We start from the raw sequence: 18,106 nt of genomic DNA on the forward strand, positions 1-18,106 counted from the left end.
AGGCTCATACCGTACGCATCACTGATCCTGCGAACGGCACAGCGCGAGTACCGCCAAACTTTGGTAATTTGAAACTTTGTTACTGTATCAACTTCCTATTATTCCTCCTTATTGTGTATTTACTGTTTCGCTTTGATTAATTTCAGGGAAACCGCCCCTACAGGGGTCTATCAGCCAGACTTCATTCATTCTGATTGCCTGGCTGTTTATTAACTGGGAGCATTGATCTTTCATTTTACTTGGCTTATGAGAATTTCCCAATCTGCTACCATTTAATTGGGTTCAGCTTCTAAATATCACTAAAGGTATGATCATATACCTTCTCTTTTAGAATTACTATATCTAATTATTTTTACTCTTGGTTATTATATTTATAACTTGTCATAGTTAATTTAGTCTTTTAATCAGCATTATAGAATACTATTGAAGTGAGGCTTTTTGCCCCATCCCTTCATTTCTTGGAGGCTAATTTATATATTATTAATCATACAAGTACATTGACTATATAGGTGTATTATTTTTCGGTTTTCTCTTACTCATTCTGTAGTGCTGACTTACCTCCATCTGTATCCTCCAAAAGGCCAATCAGCTGCTGATTTGACCGACTGTTTGCACGCATTTTACATCTAGTGGTTGCCCCCCGGTTGTGCGGTTGTCAATTGATGGGTGGTAAGCGCCATTTTGTTTAAGATCACACATGCCTGGGTTGTAATATATGGTGTTCATGTACTGTTGTAATTACACATTGTTGATTTATGTTATATTATATATTCATTTTAAATTATGTTTATTGTTAGTGGCACATTCCCCTGAAGAAGCTTGTTGCGAAACATGTTGGGAACGAGTGCTATTGGCTCATCAACTTGCCTTGCCGGGATCTCTTTAGGCTGCTTTCACACTGGGGCGGTATTCAGGCGTTACAGCGCTAAAAATCGCGCCTGTGTAACGCCTGAAAAAAACCGGCCCCTTTAACTCCAGTGTGAAAGCCGGAGGGCTTTCACACTGGAGCGATGCGCTGGCAGGACGGTGAAAAAAGTCCTGCTAGCCGCATCTTTGCAGCGGTGAAGGAGCGGTGTATTCACCGCTCCTATACCGCTCCTACCCATTGAAATCAATGGGTCACCGCGGCAATACCGCCAGCAAAGCGCCGCTGCAGCGGCGCTTTGCGGGCGGGTTTAACCCCTTTTCGGCCGCTAGCGGGGGTTAAAACCACCCCGCTAGCGCCCGCACACCGCCGCTAAAACGACGGTAAAGCGCCGCTAAAAATAGCGGCGCTTTGCCGCCGACGCTGCTCCCGCCCCAGTGTGAAAGCAGCCTTAGTCTAGTAATAAATGCGTATTTTGTACTTCATAACACTATACACAACAATATAGTGTTTTTTATGTATATAAATAAATGAATTTTTATTATAATGTGTTTCAATAGTATTTATAATTGCACCGTTTAAAAATCTCCTTTTGCTTTTCCCTTCTTTCCCCCTCCCTGGCCTTGAAAATTTCATATAAATTGGGAGATGAGGTGCCTATGTCTATAAGGTGTCTCCGGGCAGATTGGACCACACCTTTTCTAATGCTGGGGAATATGTTTTGTTCAATATAATTTTGTGATGAATGTCAGCAACAACTTCTGAAGCAGGTGACTATACTTTATTGCAGGTTACACAGACTCTTGTTAGTTTGCCCTAAGGGGCCATTTGATAGGTCTAAACACTGTCATGTGAGAAGGAGGGGGTAGAGGTTGAAGCCAACCTTCACCCATTACATAAACTATTTCTCTTCTAGTCCTGACGTTTCTTAGCGCTCGTTGACACGAGCTTTGGTCTCTGAAAAACAATGTCTTTGCTCTAACAATGTGCAAAGCAGATATTTATTTCTTGGATGTGTCATACTGTAACGTCACTAGGAAGAGAAAACTCCTAAAATTTCTAATTTGTCCCTTTCTCACATAACCAATTAGCAGTGGAGAAAGCTGCTCAAAAGCTGCATTATAGCAGCCAGCTTGTCTAAAATAATGTTAGAACATTTGTATTTTACTGTCTTATTAATAATATATTAGCAACTAAACTATTGTTTGGATATGTTATTGGCTGTACTTGAGGCCCCCGAGTAAGTCACCATGGCAGTTGACACGGGCTCACCTGAGGTGTGGCATCTAAACGCTAACTGGTGTTCACCAGAGCTCCTGATGGTGGAGATGGGTTTTGCTGCATGTTAGTGCCAGGTCCTCAGAATTGCCCCAACTGGAGGAGAGCAAGCTGGGGTTTAGTAGCAGATATAGCAGGTAGAGATCAAGCAAAAGCATAGTCGGTAAACAAGCCAAAGTTCAGTAACAAGTGGTTGCAGGTTGGGATCAAGCAGAAGCATACTCAAGGAACAAACATAAAGTCGGTAATAATTGGTACCGAAGATACAGATGGCTGGAGGAGTGACCGGAGCAGGAGAATTGCTTGTGAAAGCACAATCTGGCAAACAGGAAGTGCAGAGACATGGCTTAAATAGGAAGTTCATGGGAGGAAAGGGTTCAAGAGAAACTAGACAAGGGAAGCTTGGTCTAAGAGTTTAGACAGCGAGCTGTTCAGGTGCCTAGTCCAATCGTTTTTCAAAAAAAAAAATCAGACAGACCTAGAAATAGAACATGTTTCAAATCTATCTGACGGACTAAAATCAGGAAAACCGTTTGTCTGTGTGCTGGTCCGATGGACCAAATACGACGCAAGGGAAGCTATTGGCTACTGGCTATTGAACTTCCTTGTTAAGTTCCATGTACGTCATCACGTTCAAAACGAACGGACTTACGAACTGACTTAGCCCCTGTACACACGGTCGGACATTTCGACAACCAAATCCGTCGGATTTTGTCTGTTGGATTTTGTCCGTCGGATCTTCTCCGAAACTGTTGCATACACACGGCCCGACAAAGTTGTCGAAAAATCCGATCTTTCAGAACGTGATGACGTAATTTCGTTACGATGGGACTACGTTCAGGCTAGTAGCCAATAGCTTTGATGTAGGAATTTGATCTGAGCATGCGTGGCACTTTGTCCGATCGAAATTCTCTACACATGATCGGAGTATGTCCTATCGGACCAGTTGGTCGCAAAATATTTCCAACATGTTGGAAAATTTGGTCCAACGGAAACAGTCCGATGCATACCACACAGTCGGATTATCCGACAACACGGTCCGATAGGACACATTCTGACGGATTCTCCGACCGTGTGTACAAGGGCTTAGTCTGTTCGTGTGTGGCCAAGTTCGTTTGTTCAGAAAGTCCGTCGGAACTCCACCGAAAGTCCATCGGGAAGACCATCCGGAAAGTCCAGTCGTGTGTACGCGGCATTAGAGCAATCTTGCCTTGTTTAGTTTCTCTTGAACCTTGAATCCTTGAACCCTTTCCTTTCATGATCTTCATTTTTAAGCCATGTCTCTGCACTTCCTGTTTGCCAGATCATTGTGCTTCCTCCAGCCAATATCTTGCTATGGTCACTCTTCCAGCCATCCGTATCTTCGGTAACACTTATTACCGACCTTTGCCTTGTTCTTCAAGTATGCGTCTGCTTGATCCCAACCTGCAACCACTTGTTACTGACCTTTTGGCTTGTTTACTGACTGCGCTTCTGTTTGATCCCTACCTGCCATATCTGCTACTAGACCCCACCTTACTCACCTCCTGGTGGGACAATTCTGAGGACAACGACCCAGTACTAACATGCCGCAAAACCCATCTCCACCATCAAGAGCTCTGGTGAACACCAGTTAGTGTTTAGACATCACATCTCATGTCTGCTGCCATGGTGACTTACTTGTGTACTTATGCAAATGGTCGTTGGGAGTCCCACAATAAAGATTCTACTTTGTACAAAGGCATTTTTATTATTTAGGTGCATGTCAAGCCCAAAAAAAATTTCTAGTTTTAAATACAGTTGGGAAGGATTTAAACTCCTGTTAGGTTTTTCCTGATGTCTGGGGCTTTGTTAGAAAAATGAATTCTCATTTTTGTCTCTTTGACAATTTAAAGTGGAAAAGGGTCTAAAGCTGGCTATAGATGGAGCAATTTTCTTTCCTGTGACCACGGGTTACACTCATTGTTGATGGGGGAATCCCTCCTACGAAGTCATTGTGTTCTGACGGGGGGGGGGGATAATGTCAAAGGCACCTAGAATTTGACATCTAGACTGCCCATGCAGGGGCTAGGACTGTGTCATGAATCGCTAGTAATACCTTCATGCCCTGCTTACCTGGTCTGTGCGTCAGCCTTGGGCTGCACTCTCACACCTGCATGGTTAAGTATTCTTCCCCCAGCGTGGCTCCACCCTAGCCTCTACAGGATACACTATTTAACATTGTGCTGTCCAAGCCTGCCTTGCCCTAGCAATATTGTGTGTTTGGCTTCCTGTCTCCTGCTTGCCATGTGCTCTGCGTCTGTTTCTATTACCGATCTTGGCTTGTCCTTTGACTATACCTGCCTGGTTGTTACCCTGACCTTTGGCATGTTCTCTGTTTATCCTTGTCTGCTAGTTTCCCTGACCTTTGGCTTATCTCCTGACTATCCCTTGTCCTGGGCTGGTGCTTCCTCTATCCTCCTGTAGCCTACACTAAGCTGGGAGACCCTGGGGGCCACGACCTGGAGCCAATTGCAGCGCAGTCCATCTTCACGACTAGAGGCTCTGGTGAACACCTGCTGGCTCTTAGACTCCACGCCTTGGGGAATCTTATGCCCTAGCTCCCAGTGGAATCAGTGTTGGTGCTCCAGTGGACCTGCTTTTCTGAACCACCCAGAGTTCCATCCACAGCAGTCAGCCATAGGGTTCACTACCATAGCGGTGCACTCCTGACCCTAACGGTGTGCATCTGTCACCTGTCCCCAAGTGACCTGACAGACTGGCATGTGAAAAACAAAACATACAACCTAAACATAAGAGGGAAGCCTCCTTTCTAAACTATCACAGTGCAAAACTAACCATGACAAATGTGTAGTACTCACCATTGAAATGTTCCTGTGCAACCATCGATGGCCAAAGAGGGCTGAGGGCCCTGGAACGTTAGAAAAGGGGGAAAGGGGGGGAGTGTGAAAAGTCAAAAGAGGAAATTAGAGATAGGGTGAAGGGAAGGATGGAGGAAATGGGGACCTGGGATCACTGATACCAATCAGAACCGACCCACACTTGTTGGAGGGAGTTCAGGGAAGGCATAGGTCAACCATGGCTCCCAGACTTTAAGGAACTTAGCATGTGTGTCTTTAGCAATATTAGACGTTTATACATTGACCATCATGGCAGTCAGGTGGTCTTTCGCCTCCTGAAAAGGAGGGCATTATTCAACTTTAGTCGAAGCTGCTGAGTTTGTGTCTACAGGTACCCCTTATCTGCATAAGAAGTTTTTTTGTAAAAGTGAGCTCATCCTTTAATGGAGACCAGCAACCTGATTGCGCAGGTGTGAACATCCTTCGTAGTCCAGGAGCTGTCGATGGCTAATGGCTGTACCCTGGCAGACATAGGAGGTCTCTGCCTAGGAGTCAGGAGGGCTCCATCTAGGAGATAGGTGGGGGGCCAGTGCAGCAGGGAGCTGCTAGGTACAGGCGCTGAGCTTGTGAGAAGACTATCTCAGGGGAGACAGAAAAGGGCCGGAGGTTCAAGGCCAAAGCAAAAAGTGCAGCAGTTATAAGCCAGGCGGCTGACGTACATTTAATTTTGTGTCAGAGAAATGCTGGAAAACTCCTGTGAGGGAAACCACATGAGTCTCTTTGAACATTACTTTTAATAAAAGTGGGCAAGAAAAGCCTTAGGCCTCATGTACACTACAGCTGCTAAACTGAAGTTTAGGAGCAGTTGGGTGTTTTTTCCAGCAGCCCTTGAACCCTCTCCTATGTTACCTTATGTGTACAAACGCTCACAACCACTGCTAAACTCGCATAAACTCGGTATGTAAAAGCTGTAAAATTGCCGTATTTCACCGTTGGTTTCCAGGCTTCAGAAAGGGTTTTCAACCACCCTGTGTACATGAGCCCTTAAAAAGAAAATGTAAGCAAGTGTCCTTAAAGAGGAAGTAAACCCAGATGGGTTTACTTCCTCTTTCATTCCCTGCAAAGGCAAAGCATAATGGACTGCTATGCATCGCATAGTAGCCAATTATGTGTCACTTACCTGACACAGGAGCCAGCGATGTCACCGCTGTCCCCTGTAGTCCGGCGCATCCATCTTTTCGGTGGGGTCTCGCAGCTCCGCCGCTGTCATTCGGCGGAGCCGCGATGACGTCACTCCTGCGCATGGGAGCCAACAGGCGCGGCAGCTCCGTTGTTGGAAATGCCGCGCTCAGTGCGCCTGCGCGCCGCTGTCTACGGCGCATGCGCCGTAGACAGCGGTGCCTGTCTTCGGGCAAATATCTCCTAAACCGTATAGGTTTAGGAGATATTTTTTGGACCTACAGGTAAGCCTTAATCTAGGCTTACCTGTAGGTCAAAGTGGTTTGTAAGGGTTTACAACCACTTTAACCACTTGCCGCCCGCCCTATTACAAATTGACGGCGGCAAAGTGGTTTCATTATGCTAACCGGACGTCATATGACGTGATTAGGATAATGAGCCGCTGCGCGCCCCCGGGGGCGCGCATCGCGGCGATCGTTGTTGCGGGGTGTCAGTCTGACACCCGGCAACTACGATCTCGGTAAAGAGTCTCCGACGGAGACTCTTTACCATGTGATCAGCCGTGTCCAATCACGGCTGATCACAGTGTAAATGGGAAGAGCCGGTGATCGGCTTTCCCTCACTCGCGTCTGTCAGACGCGAGTAGAGGAGAGCCGATCGGCTGCTCCTCTGACAGGGGGGGTCTGTGCTGATCGATTATCAGCACAGCCCCCCCGAGGATGCCCACACTGGACCACCAGGGACACCACTAGACCACCAGGGAAAAGGTAATAAAAATCCATAATCCTCCCTAGACCACCAGGGTGCCAGTCAGCACAATGGGTGCCAATCAGTGCCCATAATGGATGCCAATCAGTGGCCACAATGGGCATCACTGATTGGCATGCATTATTGTTTGGCACTGATTGGCATCCATTACTATAACACCGATGCCGCCTATGAGTGCCCACCTGTGCCGCCTATGAGTGCCCACCTGTGCCGCCTGAGTGCCCACCTGTGCCGCCTATGAGTGCCCACCTGTGCCGCCTATCCATGCCCACCTGTGCCGCCTATCTATGCCCACCTGTGCCGCCTATCTATGCCCACCTGTGCCGCCTATCCATGCCCACCTGTGCCGCCTATCCATGCCCATCCGTGCCGCCCATCCGTGCCAGCTATCAGTGCCAATTTGTGCCACCTATCAGTGTCTGTCCGTGTCGCCCATCCGTGTCGCCCATCCGTGTCGCCCATCAGTGCCGCCTATCAGTGCCACTTCATTGGTGCCACATTGGTGCCACCTTATCAGTGCCCATCAGTGTAGCCCCATCAGTGCCCATCAGTGAAGGAGAAAACGTACTTATTTACAAAGTTTTGAAACTGAAACAAAAAAAACATTTTTTTTTTCAAAATTTTCGGTATTTTTTTATTTGTAGCGCAAAAAATAAAAACCGTAGAGGTGATCAAATACCACCAAAAGAAAGCTCTATTTGTGGGAAAAAAATTATAAAAATTTCATTTGGGTACAGTGTAGCATGACCGCGCAATTGTCATTCAAAGTGCGACAGCGCTGAAAGCTCAAAATTGGTCTGGGCAGGAAGGTGTTTAAGTGCCCTGTATTGAAGTGGTTAATGCATTACCATTGAAGCTGGCTCTCACAACATATAGAACATTGTGGCTGCCACATTCACACTAACTTCAACTGGAGAAAACATGATGACTTTTTTGTGGTTTTTGTTTCCCACCCATATTAACACCAGAATATTACATAGAGAATCACACAAGAAATGCAAACAGCAAAAGCCTTTCACTGCCGTAGCTTTTTTCTTTTTTTTTTGTGTGTACATTTAAAAAAAATCATTTTAATTCAGAAGATTATTTAAAAAGCCTTGTATTTTCTGGAAGCAGACACCTTAGAGAATAAAGTAGTGGTGGTTTAAATTTTTTTTTTATATATGTGAAACCTGTCAGCTACTATGACCAATCAATAGAACTCCAAAACAAAAATGATTAATAGCTGCGCCCACCACACTCATGTGTCTCCAAAATACAATGCAATCACACAAACGGTGTAGTGCTTAATGCAAAAACATTATGTCAATTAACCCCTTCGCGCTCAACGTAGGCAAATATGTGTTGCCTCGGCTTGAAGGGGTTGTACCGGAGTGATGCATGCAGCTGCACGCATCACCCCGGTTACTGTTATTTTAGAGCAAACAATTGGCTTTCTTGGGATGACAACCGATACAGCTAGCAGTCGCTCAGCTGTCATACCAAGGATCCCCCTTCCAACTGCCATCCATGGCTTGCCTAGGCACTTCTGTCCCACTGGAAGGCCCGAGCAACCATCCACGACGTCCGCCGGTTGGTAGGAGGCCCAAACGAAGCCGGGAATCTGCTTCGGTCGGGTCTCGGATCAGGTAACCCAGAAGCTATGTCTTGACATCACTTTTGGTTTATTGAACACTTAAAGGCGCCAAAAATTTAAAAAAAATTACAGCATTCAAAACTGCCAAACTTGGCATTTTTAATGCTTTTAAGTGCAAAGGATGGATTTGGGGTCTTATAGATCCCTGATCCTTCCATAAAGAGTACCTGTCACTTACTATTACTATTATCATAAGAGATGTATACATTCCTTGTGACAGCAATAAAAATTATCAGAATTTTTTTTTAAGAGAAAAATAACATTTTAAGCGTCCTGTCCCTCCGTAATCACACGCAGAACCGAACGCATTCCTAAGTCGCGCTCGCAAATATAAATGGTGTTCAAACCACACATGTGAGGTATTGCCACAATCATATTTATATGTTTGGGGGTTCTAAACAATTACCGTATATACTCGAGTATAGGCCGACCCGAATATAAGCCGAGGCCCCCAATTTACCCCCAAAAAAACTGGCAAACTTATTGACTCGTGTATAAGCCGAGGGTGAGACATGCCTGTCCATCCCTGTGTGTGTGTCCGTCCATCCCTGTGTGTCCGTCCATCCCTGTGTGTCCGTCCATCCATCCCTGTGTGTGTGTGTGTCCATCCATCCATCCATCCCTGTGTGTGTGTGTCTCCATCCATCCATCCATCCATCCCTGTGTGTGTGTGTCTCCATCCATCCATCCCTGTGTGTGTGTGTCTCCATCCATCCATCCATCCCTGTGTGTGTGTGTATCCATCCATCCCTGTGTGTGTGTGTGTCTCCATCCATCCGTGTGTGTGTGTGTGTGTGTGTGTGTGTGTGTGTGTGTGTGTGTGTGTCCAGCCTACCTGTGTCCCGAGCCTTTGTCCCGAGCCTCCGTCCCGTGCCTTGCCTCCTTGCCTCCGTCCCGTGCCGTGCCTTGCCTCCGTCCCGTGTCGTGCCTTGCCTCCGTCCCGTCCCGTGCCTTGCCTTGCCTCCGTCCCGTGCCCTCTTCGTCGGCGCCTCGGCGGCCATTGTAAAATTCAAAAGCCGCGCCGGAGCCGGAGGCGCGGCTTTTGAATTATAGAATGGCCGCTGTCTGTCTGCTCGACACGCTGATCGAGCGGGCAGACAGCGATGACTCGAGTATAAGCCGAGGGGGGCACTTTCAGCCTCAAAAAAGAGGCTGAAAATCTCGGCTTATACTCGAGTATATACGGTATTTAAATTTACATAAAATTGTTTAAATTAGGACACAAAAGAAAAAAACACAGTGGCGTATTGTATTTGACATAATGCTTATGCATTAAAGCGGGATTGCACTGTGGAAAAAAATATTAAAAGCCAGCAGCTACAAATACTGCAGCTGCTGACTTTTAATAAATGGACACTCACCTGTCCCGGGGTCCAGCGATGCCGGCAGCCGAGGCCGATCGATCGCTCGGCTCTCGGCTGCTGCCGCCACCATTCTAGGTGAGGGAATCAGGAAGTGAAGCGCTGCGGCTTCACTTCCCGGTTCCCTACTGCGCATGCGCGAGTCGCGCAGCGCAATAGGAATTGTCCGCGCTGTCTGTGGGACCCGTGTGTGTCCCAGCAGACAGCGCGCAGGGACAGGAAGAGGCATAGACTCTCGTGGGAGTCTATGCCCGGAAGTCGGTGTAAATACCTGTCTTTGACAGGTATCTGCACCCCCCTGAAAGGTGCCTATTGTGACACCGGAAGGGGGAGGGTTCCGATCAGCGGAAGTTCCACTTTAGGATGGAACCCCGCTTTAAGCACCACACTGTGTTTGTATTCTGTTTTTTTGTTTTTTTTTATGTCACTCGATATTAGCGCAACGTTTCAGTGAAAAGTACACTCAAGTACACAAATTTACTAGTGTGAGGCCAGCTTTAAACACAACTAATGTTACTTGGAAATTCTGACACCGTATCTCATTTCTTTCTGAGCACATTAGAAGCAGCCATGTTTGTTTGTTTTTCTAGGGCATAAAGATTTGATAAAACAGCTATGAGTTATTGATGTTGATTAAATTAAAATGAAAAGGTCGGGTTCTTACCTGTAAAACGCACACAGCCCGGGGTGCCCAGGCACAGAATCAGACTGGAGATACCTGCATAAGCAAAATAAATATAAACTTTATTTATATAAACTTTTTTTCTTTTTTTATACAAGTCTTACAGTTTTCCATGCAAGAACAAATATACAGTATGTATATTATGACAAGTTTCAGAGGAAGTGTTTGCAGGAATGATAAAGATTCTAAAAAGGCACAAGAAATGACTTTACAGAACGCTGTCAGTATGTCACTGTGGCAAAGTGTGGAATTTGATGTCACAGTTCAGGGCCAATCATACAAGTCTTGTCCACAAGTTGGGATGTACTTGACACTTTGCTGATGCTTCACTGTCACACAACAACCCCAAAATTAAAATGTAATATATTACAGCTCACCATTCCTTAACCGCTTCCAGACCGCATCACGCAGATATACTGTGGCAGAAGTGCACATACAGGCAGATTAACGTCCCTGTACGTTGCCATTAAAGAGGCAGCTCGCAGGTGTATGCCTGCCGGGAGCTCCGCGATCACGGGTCCCGTGGACCCGATGTCCGTGAGGATACCCACGATCATCTCACGATGAGGAAGAATGGGGAGATGCTAATGTAAACGAGCATCTCCCCATCCTGCCTAGTGACACTGTCCCTGATAATCGGGAGCGCTGATCAGTGACGTGTCACACACAGCCCCTCCCCCCACAGTTAGAATCACTCCCTAGGACACACTTAACCCCTACAGCGCCACCTAGTGGTTAACCCTTCACTGCTAGTGACATTTTTACAGTAATCAGTGCAATCTTTTAGCATTGATCGCTGTATTAATGCCAATGGTCCCAAAAATGTGTCAGAATTGTCAGATGTGTTCCGCCATAATGCCGCAGTCATGATAAAAATCGCTGGTCGCCACCATTTCTGGTAAAAAAAGTATATATATATATATATATATATAAATAAATAAATAAATAAAAATGCCCTAAAACTATCCCCTATTTCGTAGACACTATAAATTTTGCGCAAACCAATCAATAAACGCTTATTGCGTTTTTTTATTTACCAAAAGTATGTAGAAGAACACATGTATGAAGTCGGCCTAGACTGAGGAAAAAATGTGTTTTTTTTTTAAATATTTTTTGGGGATATTTATTATAGCAAAAAGCAAAAGGAATGCATTTTTTAAAAATTGTTGCTATTTTTTTGTTTATAGTGCAAAAAATAAAAGCCGCAGAGGTGATTAAATACCACCAAAAGAAAGCTCTATTTGTGGGAAAAAAGGATGTCAATTTTGTTTGGAGCCACGTCGCAATTGTCAGTTAAAGCGACACAGTGCCGAATCGCAAAAAGTGCTCTGGTCAGGAAGAGGGTAAATTCTTCCGGGGCTGAAGTGATTAAAGTGTTACTAAACCCACAACAGTAAAATCAGTCTGTATATGTAGCATAGCATGCTTATTATACTCACTGTGAAACTTAAGGGGATAATCCTCAGCATTGTGTAAAAAAGGCTGTTTGATCCTGTATGCACAGATCCTTCCCTCCTGCACTGTCTATCTGTTGAAGGCCAGCTAACACACAAGCAGGATAGCCAACCCACACATGCTCAGTTGTGTCTATTGCTGGAGGGAACATTTCCTTGTTGATCAGAGCTAGCCTAGTCGCATGATCATTTTGCACTCTCCAGTTTTAGTAAATCAACCCCATTGTATTTTATAAATGAATACAAAACTACCTCTGATTGGCCGAGTTGGAGATCATGATGTTATCTGCCCGCCTCTCCACCTCAACAAGTCAGAGGAAGCCTTGTAGTCATTCATAGAGTATAAAGCTGCCTGTGAATGACAGAGCAGGGCTCAGCCTGGCTCGATTTTGCACCAGAAAGCGGGACATCCCACCTCCAGAACACAGCACTAAGGTGTCTGTTTATGAAGCAGTGAAAAAATTTTACAGCTTCATTCTCCAGAATTCTCAGAGGAGATCGTTCTTCTCTGGATGCCAGTTTATGAAGCTTTGTAGATCACTTCTCCTTTGGAGGAGTTAAGCGATCTACAAACGCTTCCAACAGTGGAGAACGGCCCCTGATACTGGAATCTCGTGAGACTTTACAATATTACACTAATAGAAATTCACTGAAACACCGAGATGTCAGTTTATTAGGCAGTGATAAATTATCACTGCTCAGTACATGGACAGACGGTGTGGTTAATGCTAATAAAATAAATAGTCCCCCTACATTTCACACAAACACACGCATGCACATGTTATATTTTATATATATATATATATATATATGCACATAAATATGACAGGGGGGTGTTTCGACAGATTAGGTAACCTGTCAGACTGTGTAACGGAAGTGACGTTTAGTCACAGCCATCTTGCTACACCCCGCTGTCCTCCATAGTAAGGATATACTGAGAAGGGGGCAAGTGGACATATTGTTACACCCACCAGAGTTTTGCATTTTACACTTATTTTTAACAGTAAACTGAGTTTATATAGTGGAATACAGTACTTAGAACCCAGTCTGACTGTTTAGATGTTGAATTTTAAAAGCAGCGAACTTCTGTCCAATTAGCAAACCTGTGAGATCAGCAGGCTTTCCACTGATTTTAAAATGCAACATCTAAAACAGACAGAGTTCCAAGTACTGTATATCACTATATAATCTCAGTTTCCTGTTAAAAAAAAATCACTGCTGTTCACAGTTTCATAAACAGACACCTAAATAATGTATATAGGTGAGGCTACACACAGCTTTAAATCACTCTCACAACAGACACACGCGTTACTAAGGAAATATTTGATTTGGGCCAGCTTGGCCCAAATGAACTATTAATGAAATTCCAGAAATATGTATTTTTTATTTTTGATTATAAAAGTGTCAAAAACTATTTTAGAACACAAGAGTTAGTTTATGCAATGTGGGCGCCGAACTAGCTTTTTTCTTGCAAAGCACGTTCTTTAACTGACAGTAATAGAAAGGCCTGCAAAAAAGTTGGCACAGGTGTTATTTGTTTAAGCAGTTTTGCTACCTTTGTTTTTGAGACTTCTGTAGCCTTTTTATAACAGTAATTATGTTTCATACAATTGTTTTTTTCGTCCCTTTTATAGACTCCACACGCACGGTGTATGAAAAGAAACTTGTTGAGTTTGAACGCAAGAAAAATGCCTACCCAAGCTCTGCAGGTAAGGAACTAAAATATATATCTAATATAAACTTTGAATTTATTTTATTTATTTTTTTGAATGGAGAAGCACTAAAGGGAAGAGGGACCGTCTGGCTTGTTATCAGCACTTAGTTGAAAAGCCTGCAAATCTGATGGTATGGGTGTGCATTAGTGTATATGTAATGGGAAGCTTGCACATCTGGAAAGGCACCATCAATACTGAAAATATATCCAGGTTTTAGAGCAACATATGTTCAGCCAAGAATGGGACAACATTCCTCTCCAAAAAGTCCAGCCACTGGTCTCCTCAGTTCCCAGACCTTTAGTGCCCTTTCACACAGGCTTTCCAATCAGGTCTGCTTGTCAGTTTTTCAGGTGGACCTGATCGGATGCCCCATTCAACCCTATGGGGCAGCGGATGTCAGCGGTGACAGGTCCGCTGACACCAACTACTTTCGGGTCCCATCTGCCAAATCCAGACAGATGGTGTCCCTATTTTACATCCATCTGGCGGGTCGGATGAAAAACGGACAGGTGGTCAGTTTTCATCTGATCTCCCCATAGAGGAGAGCGGGACTCTGACAGGTCCATCTCAGCACAATGAGTGGAGACGGACCTGTCCCCCGCCTGCTCAGCGGAGATCAACAGATTGAACGCTCCCTGAGCAAGCGGAGTCCATCAAACGGACAAGCCCGTGTGAAAGGAGCCTTACAGAGTGTTAACCATTTGAAAACTATTCTGATACTTTTTGTTTACAAGTAATTATCAGCATTTTTTTTGCTAGAAAATGACTCTCAAACCTTATATATTTTGTTAGCAGTGGCCCTAGAGAATAAAATGTTGTTTGCTGCAATTTTATATGTTACATGCTATTTGCGCAGCGGTTTTTCCCAAAAATTGGAATAAATACACTTTTAGGAATTTTAAAACAAAAAAAAACCCACAGTATCTAACCCAATTTTTTGGTGAAATATAAAAAATGGTGTTACGCCAAATAGATACCCACAATGTCACGCTTTAAACTTGCACACGCTCGTGGAATGGCAACAAATTACGATACCCCTGCATCATGCTGTTTAAGACCGCCTGTGATTAAAAGGCCTCCAAATGGTCACCAGAGCGTGCCAAGGGTGGCAAATCAACCTCTTGGGAGATCTTTCCAGGATTGTTATACTGCAGATTTGACCTTCTTATGAAAGGGTCCACTTTTGATGGTAAGAGTCATTGTGATCGGGGATGGTGGTGGGCTTCCCTTCCTTTTTGGAGCACCCAGCTGTGTGTTGATTCTACTGTTTACTAAGCAGCTTTGGATTTACTCTGCAAAGGACTCTAACTTTGTTTTAAAATATTAGATGTGAAAATCTGATAAAAATTTTAGTGCTACACTTTTAGGCTCCGTTTACATCTGAACGATCCCAATCGCACCACGATCTTGTCGTGATAAATCGCGGCAAATCACAAGGCTCGATACTGTCGCTCAAAAGAAGCTCCTACTTCTTTTTGAACGACAAGCATTCTGATTTATTGCAGCAAAATTGCGGCGCGATTGGGGTTCTATTAAAGAGGAAATAAAATTGCACGCTCTGATGCTACTTTTTAGTTAGTCCATTATAATAAGTAATTATCAAACTATATCCACTGCAATCCAGCCCAAATCGCATATTACTGTTTAAAAATTTTTTTTAAAAAACTTATTTCCGGGGGTAAGGCAGCGCCATCTTAAGTATTGTTTTCTGAGTCCACAATAGAGTGTATTTCCGCCCTTACTTTGAGCACTTCCTGTACTGTTAACCAAGCCTCCTTCTCAATCCAACATTTCTATGGCAACCCTGATTTCCTGCTAATAGCTGACTTGTTTTATTTCATAGTATTTACTTGTGCCAATTATCTAGTGTTTGCCTATGTCAGTCCTATCAGCTTCAGCTGATAAGACTGCAGTAATATTGTCCGATGCCCAGGTTTACACTCCATGTGATGTCACATGGGGTGTAGGAGGAAGCGCTGAGTGATTATGCAGTCTCGTGGGATTTCAGTGTTGTGCCATAGGAAGTCCTGATAATAGACAAGCACACAGGGTGTGCCATAAATCAGGGGAGATATGGGCATGCTCAGTGACATCATTCTAAAGAACAAAAAGAATTACAACAATACTAAGCAAGTAAGGAGACATCTACAAGCAGTGTCCATTAGGGTTTTTTATGCTGATTTACATGGGACAAAGTTGTGGGGGAGAGTTGAAAACCACTTTAAGAGGTAATGGCATCGCACAAGCATCCTGCGATTTGCTGTGATTTCAAATCCCTGCAATTCTGCACACGATTCAGACCTAGGGGCCCTTTCACATGGGCTTTCTAATCAGGTCTGCCTGTCAGTTTTTCAGGAGGACCTGATCCGACACTCCATTCGGCAACGGACGTCAGCGGTGATGTGTCCGTGGAAACACCCTCCGATACTGTCTGCCAAATCCAGACGGATGGTGACCCTATTTTCAATGAAAAAGTCGATGGGATTGGATAAAAACGGACAGGTGGTCCACTTTCATCAGATCTCCCCATAGAGGAGAGTGAGACTCTGACAGGTCCATCTCAGCACAGTGAGTCATCCACCTGCTCAGCGGGGATCAGCAGGTTGATCCCCCCGTTGAGCAAGCAGATTCCGTCAAACGGACATGCCCCCTGTGAAAGGAGCCCAAGTGTATTTGTATATTTATATTGTGCCAGCTGCTAGCTTTTATTTACTGATTTATGTGTACATATCTAGTGCAGCTGATTGTGTTTATTAAACTAAGATATTTAAAAATCTTCATAGGCGCTTTTGACATTTCTACAGGTTACCAGTTTAGAGTTACAGATGTGGTCTATCTAGCACTAGAATTGTTGCTCTCGCTACAACGTTTGCAGCAATACCTTGCATGTGTGGTGCGAATACCGTTTACATATGTATGCGTGCCCTATGTATGCGTGACCTATGTATGCGTTCGCTTCTGTACATGAGCACAGAGGGATGGGGACGCTTTAAAAAAGAAAAACAAAATTCATATTTGTTATTTATTTATTTTTTATACACAGTTTCTCTAAATTATACAATTTTTTTATCACTTTTAATCCTATCACAAAAAATGTAAACATCCCTTGTGATAGACTTAAGGAACGACAGGTCTTTATGGAGCCATCTGGGGTTTAAGACCCCAGATCTACCAGCCCGCAGGCTGAGAGTTATTGCATGGTTGGTTTCTGCTCAGGCTATGTCGGGTAGCAGGAACTGTGCTTCATATCTTCATATTCACCCCTGATAGTATGTAGCGCAGGTCCAGCAGCCCGACGGAGCCTGTCCAACCCGACGCCTTACTAGTTGATTGCTAGGACCTACTGCACCTCCCGGGTCCCGGCCCTCTGTTAGCACCTTTGTCCTTTACGGCTGTGCTTTTGGCTACAACGTGTCTGTGTAACAGGCGGGTGGGAGCCGGGAGGTGCAGCAGAACAGCACTGAAGCCAAACACAGACGTAAGAGGGACACAGATGTGACTGCTGGTGGTGACACAAATGTGCGGCGGGGGCTCCTTTGAGGGACACAAATGTGGAAAGGGGGCTCTAAGGGGGACACAATTGTGCAGGGGGCTCTAAGGGGGATGACACAATTGTGCTGGTGTCTCTGATGGGAGCATAAATGTGGAAGGGGGACACATATGCAGGGGGCTCTGATTTGGACATAAATATGTGAGGGGCTCTGATAAGGACACAAATATGAGACGGGGGTCTGATGGGGTCACAGTGTGTAGGGGGGTTCTTATAAGGACACAAATGTGCAGGGGGGTCCGATGGGGACACAATTGTGCAGGGGGGCTCTGATGGGGACACAAATGTGTCCGGGGGCTCTAATGGGAATACAAATATGCAGTGGGTTCTTATTCGGGCAAAAATATTAGGGGGGCGTTCTGATGGGCACACAAATATGCAGGGGGGCTCTGATGAGGGCACAAATGTGCAGCGAGGACCAAATGTATTGAGGTGGAAGTTTAGCCCCTGTGCATGAGGTTATAGCTTTTAGGTGCGGGCAGAGGATACAGGTGCGCCATCAAGCTCTACTGCCGTCAGCCTGCTGCAGATTCATTAAAAAAATTATATTAACAATGTTGCCCCCAAAGTGGAAAGTTTGGAGACCCCTGTTCTAGACCAAAGCGATGACTGGGGACCTTTTGGTCCCTGTCCGACTCTAGGATAACCTGGCAGCACAGCTGGATCGGATACAGGGCTCCCCGACAGCACAAAAGTGCACAGAGAAGCGCTGGTGTCCCCTCCCACTGCCTGTAAACTACTAGGATTGCTTTTAGATGAAAACGCATTGAACGGTATTAAAAAAACAAATACCGGGTTT

The 18,106-nt window shown here is 44.9% G+C and overlaps 1 protein-coding gene across 4 annotated transcripts in view; it reads left to right on the forward strand.

Moving 5' to 3' along the window:
* EMD (emerin) overlaps positions 1-18,106 on the forward strand; it is an 83,831-nt gene that overhangs the window by 23,968 nt on the left and 41,757 nt on the right. For all 4 annotated transcript variants that reach the window (XM_077479057.1, XM_077479056.1, XM_077479054.1 and 1 more), the window contains exon 3: positions 13,677-13,751. In XM_077479057.1, coding sequence (XP_077335183.1) covers positions 13,677-13,751 — 75 coding nt within the window. The remainder of the gene's footprint in view (positions 1-13,676; positions 13,752-18,106) is intronic.

The sequence above is a fragment of the Lithobates pipiens genome, unplaced genomic scaffold (genome assembly GCF_037356315.1).
Source record: "Lithobates pipiens isolate NorthernLeopardFrog02 unplaced genomic scaffold, aLitPip1_a1.2 Scaffold_1, whole genome shotgun sequence".
Taxonomy (NCBI): domain Eukaryota; kingdom Metazoa; phylum Chordata; class Amphibia; order Anura; family Ranidae; genus Lithobates; species Lithobates pipiens.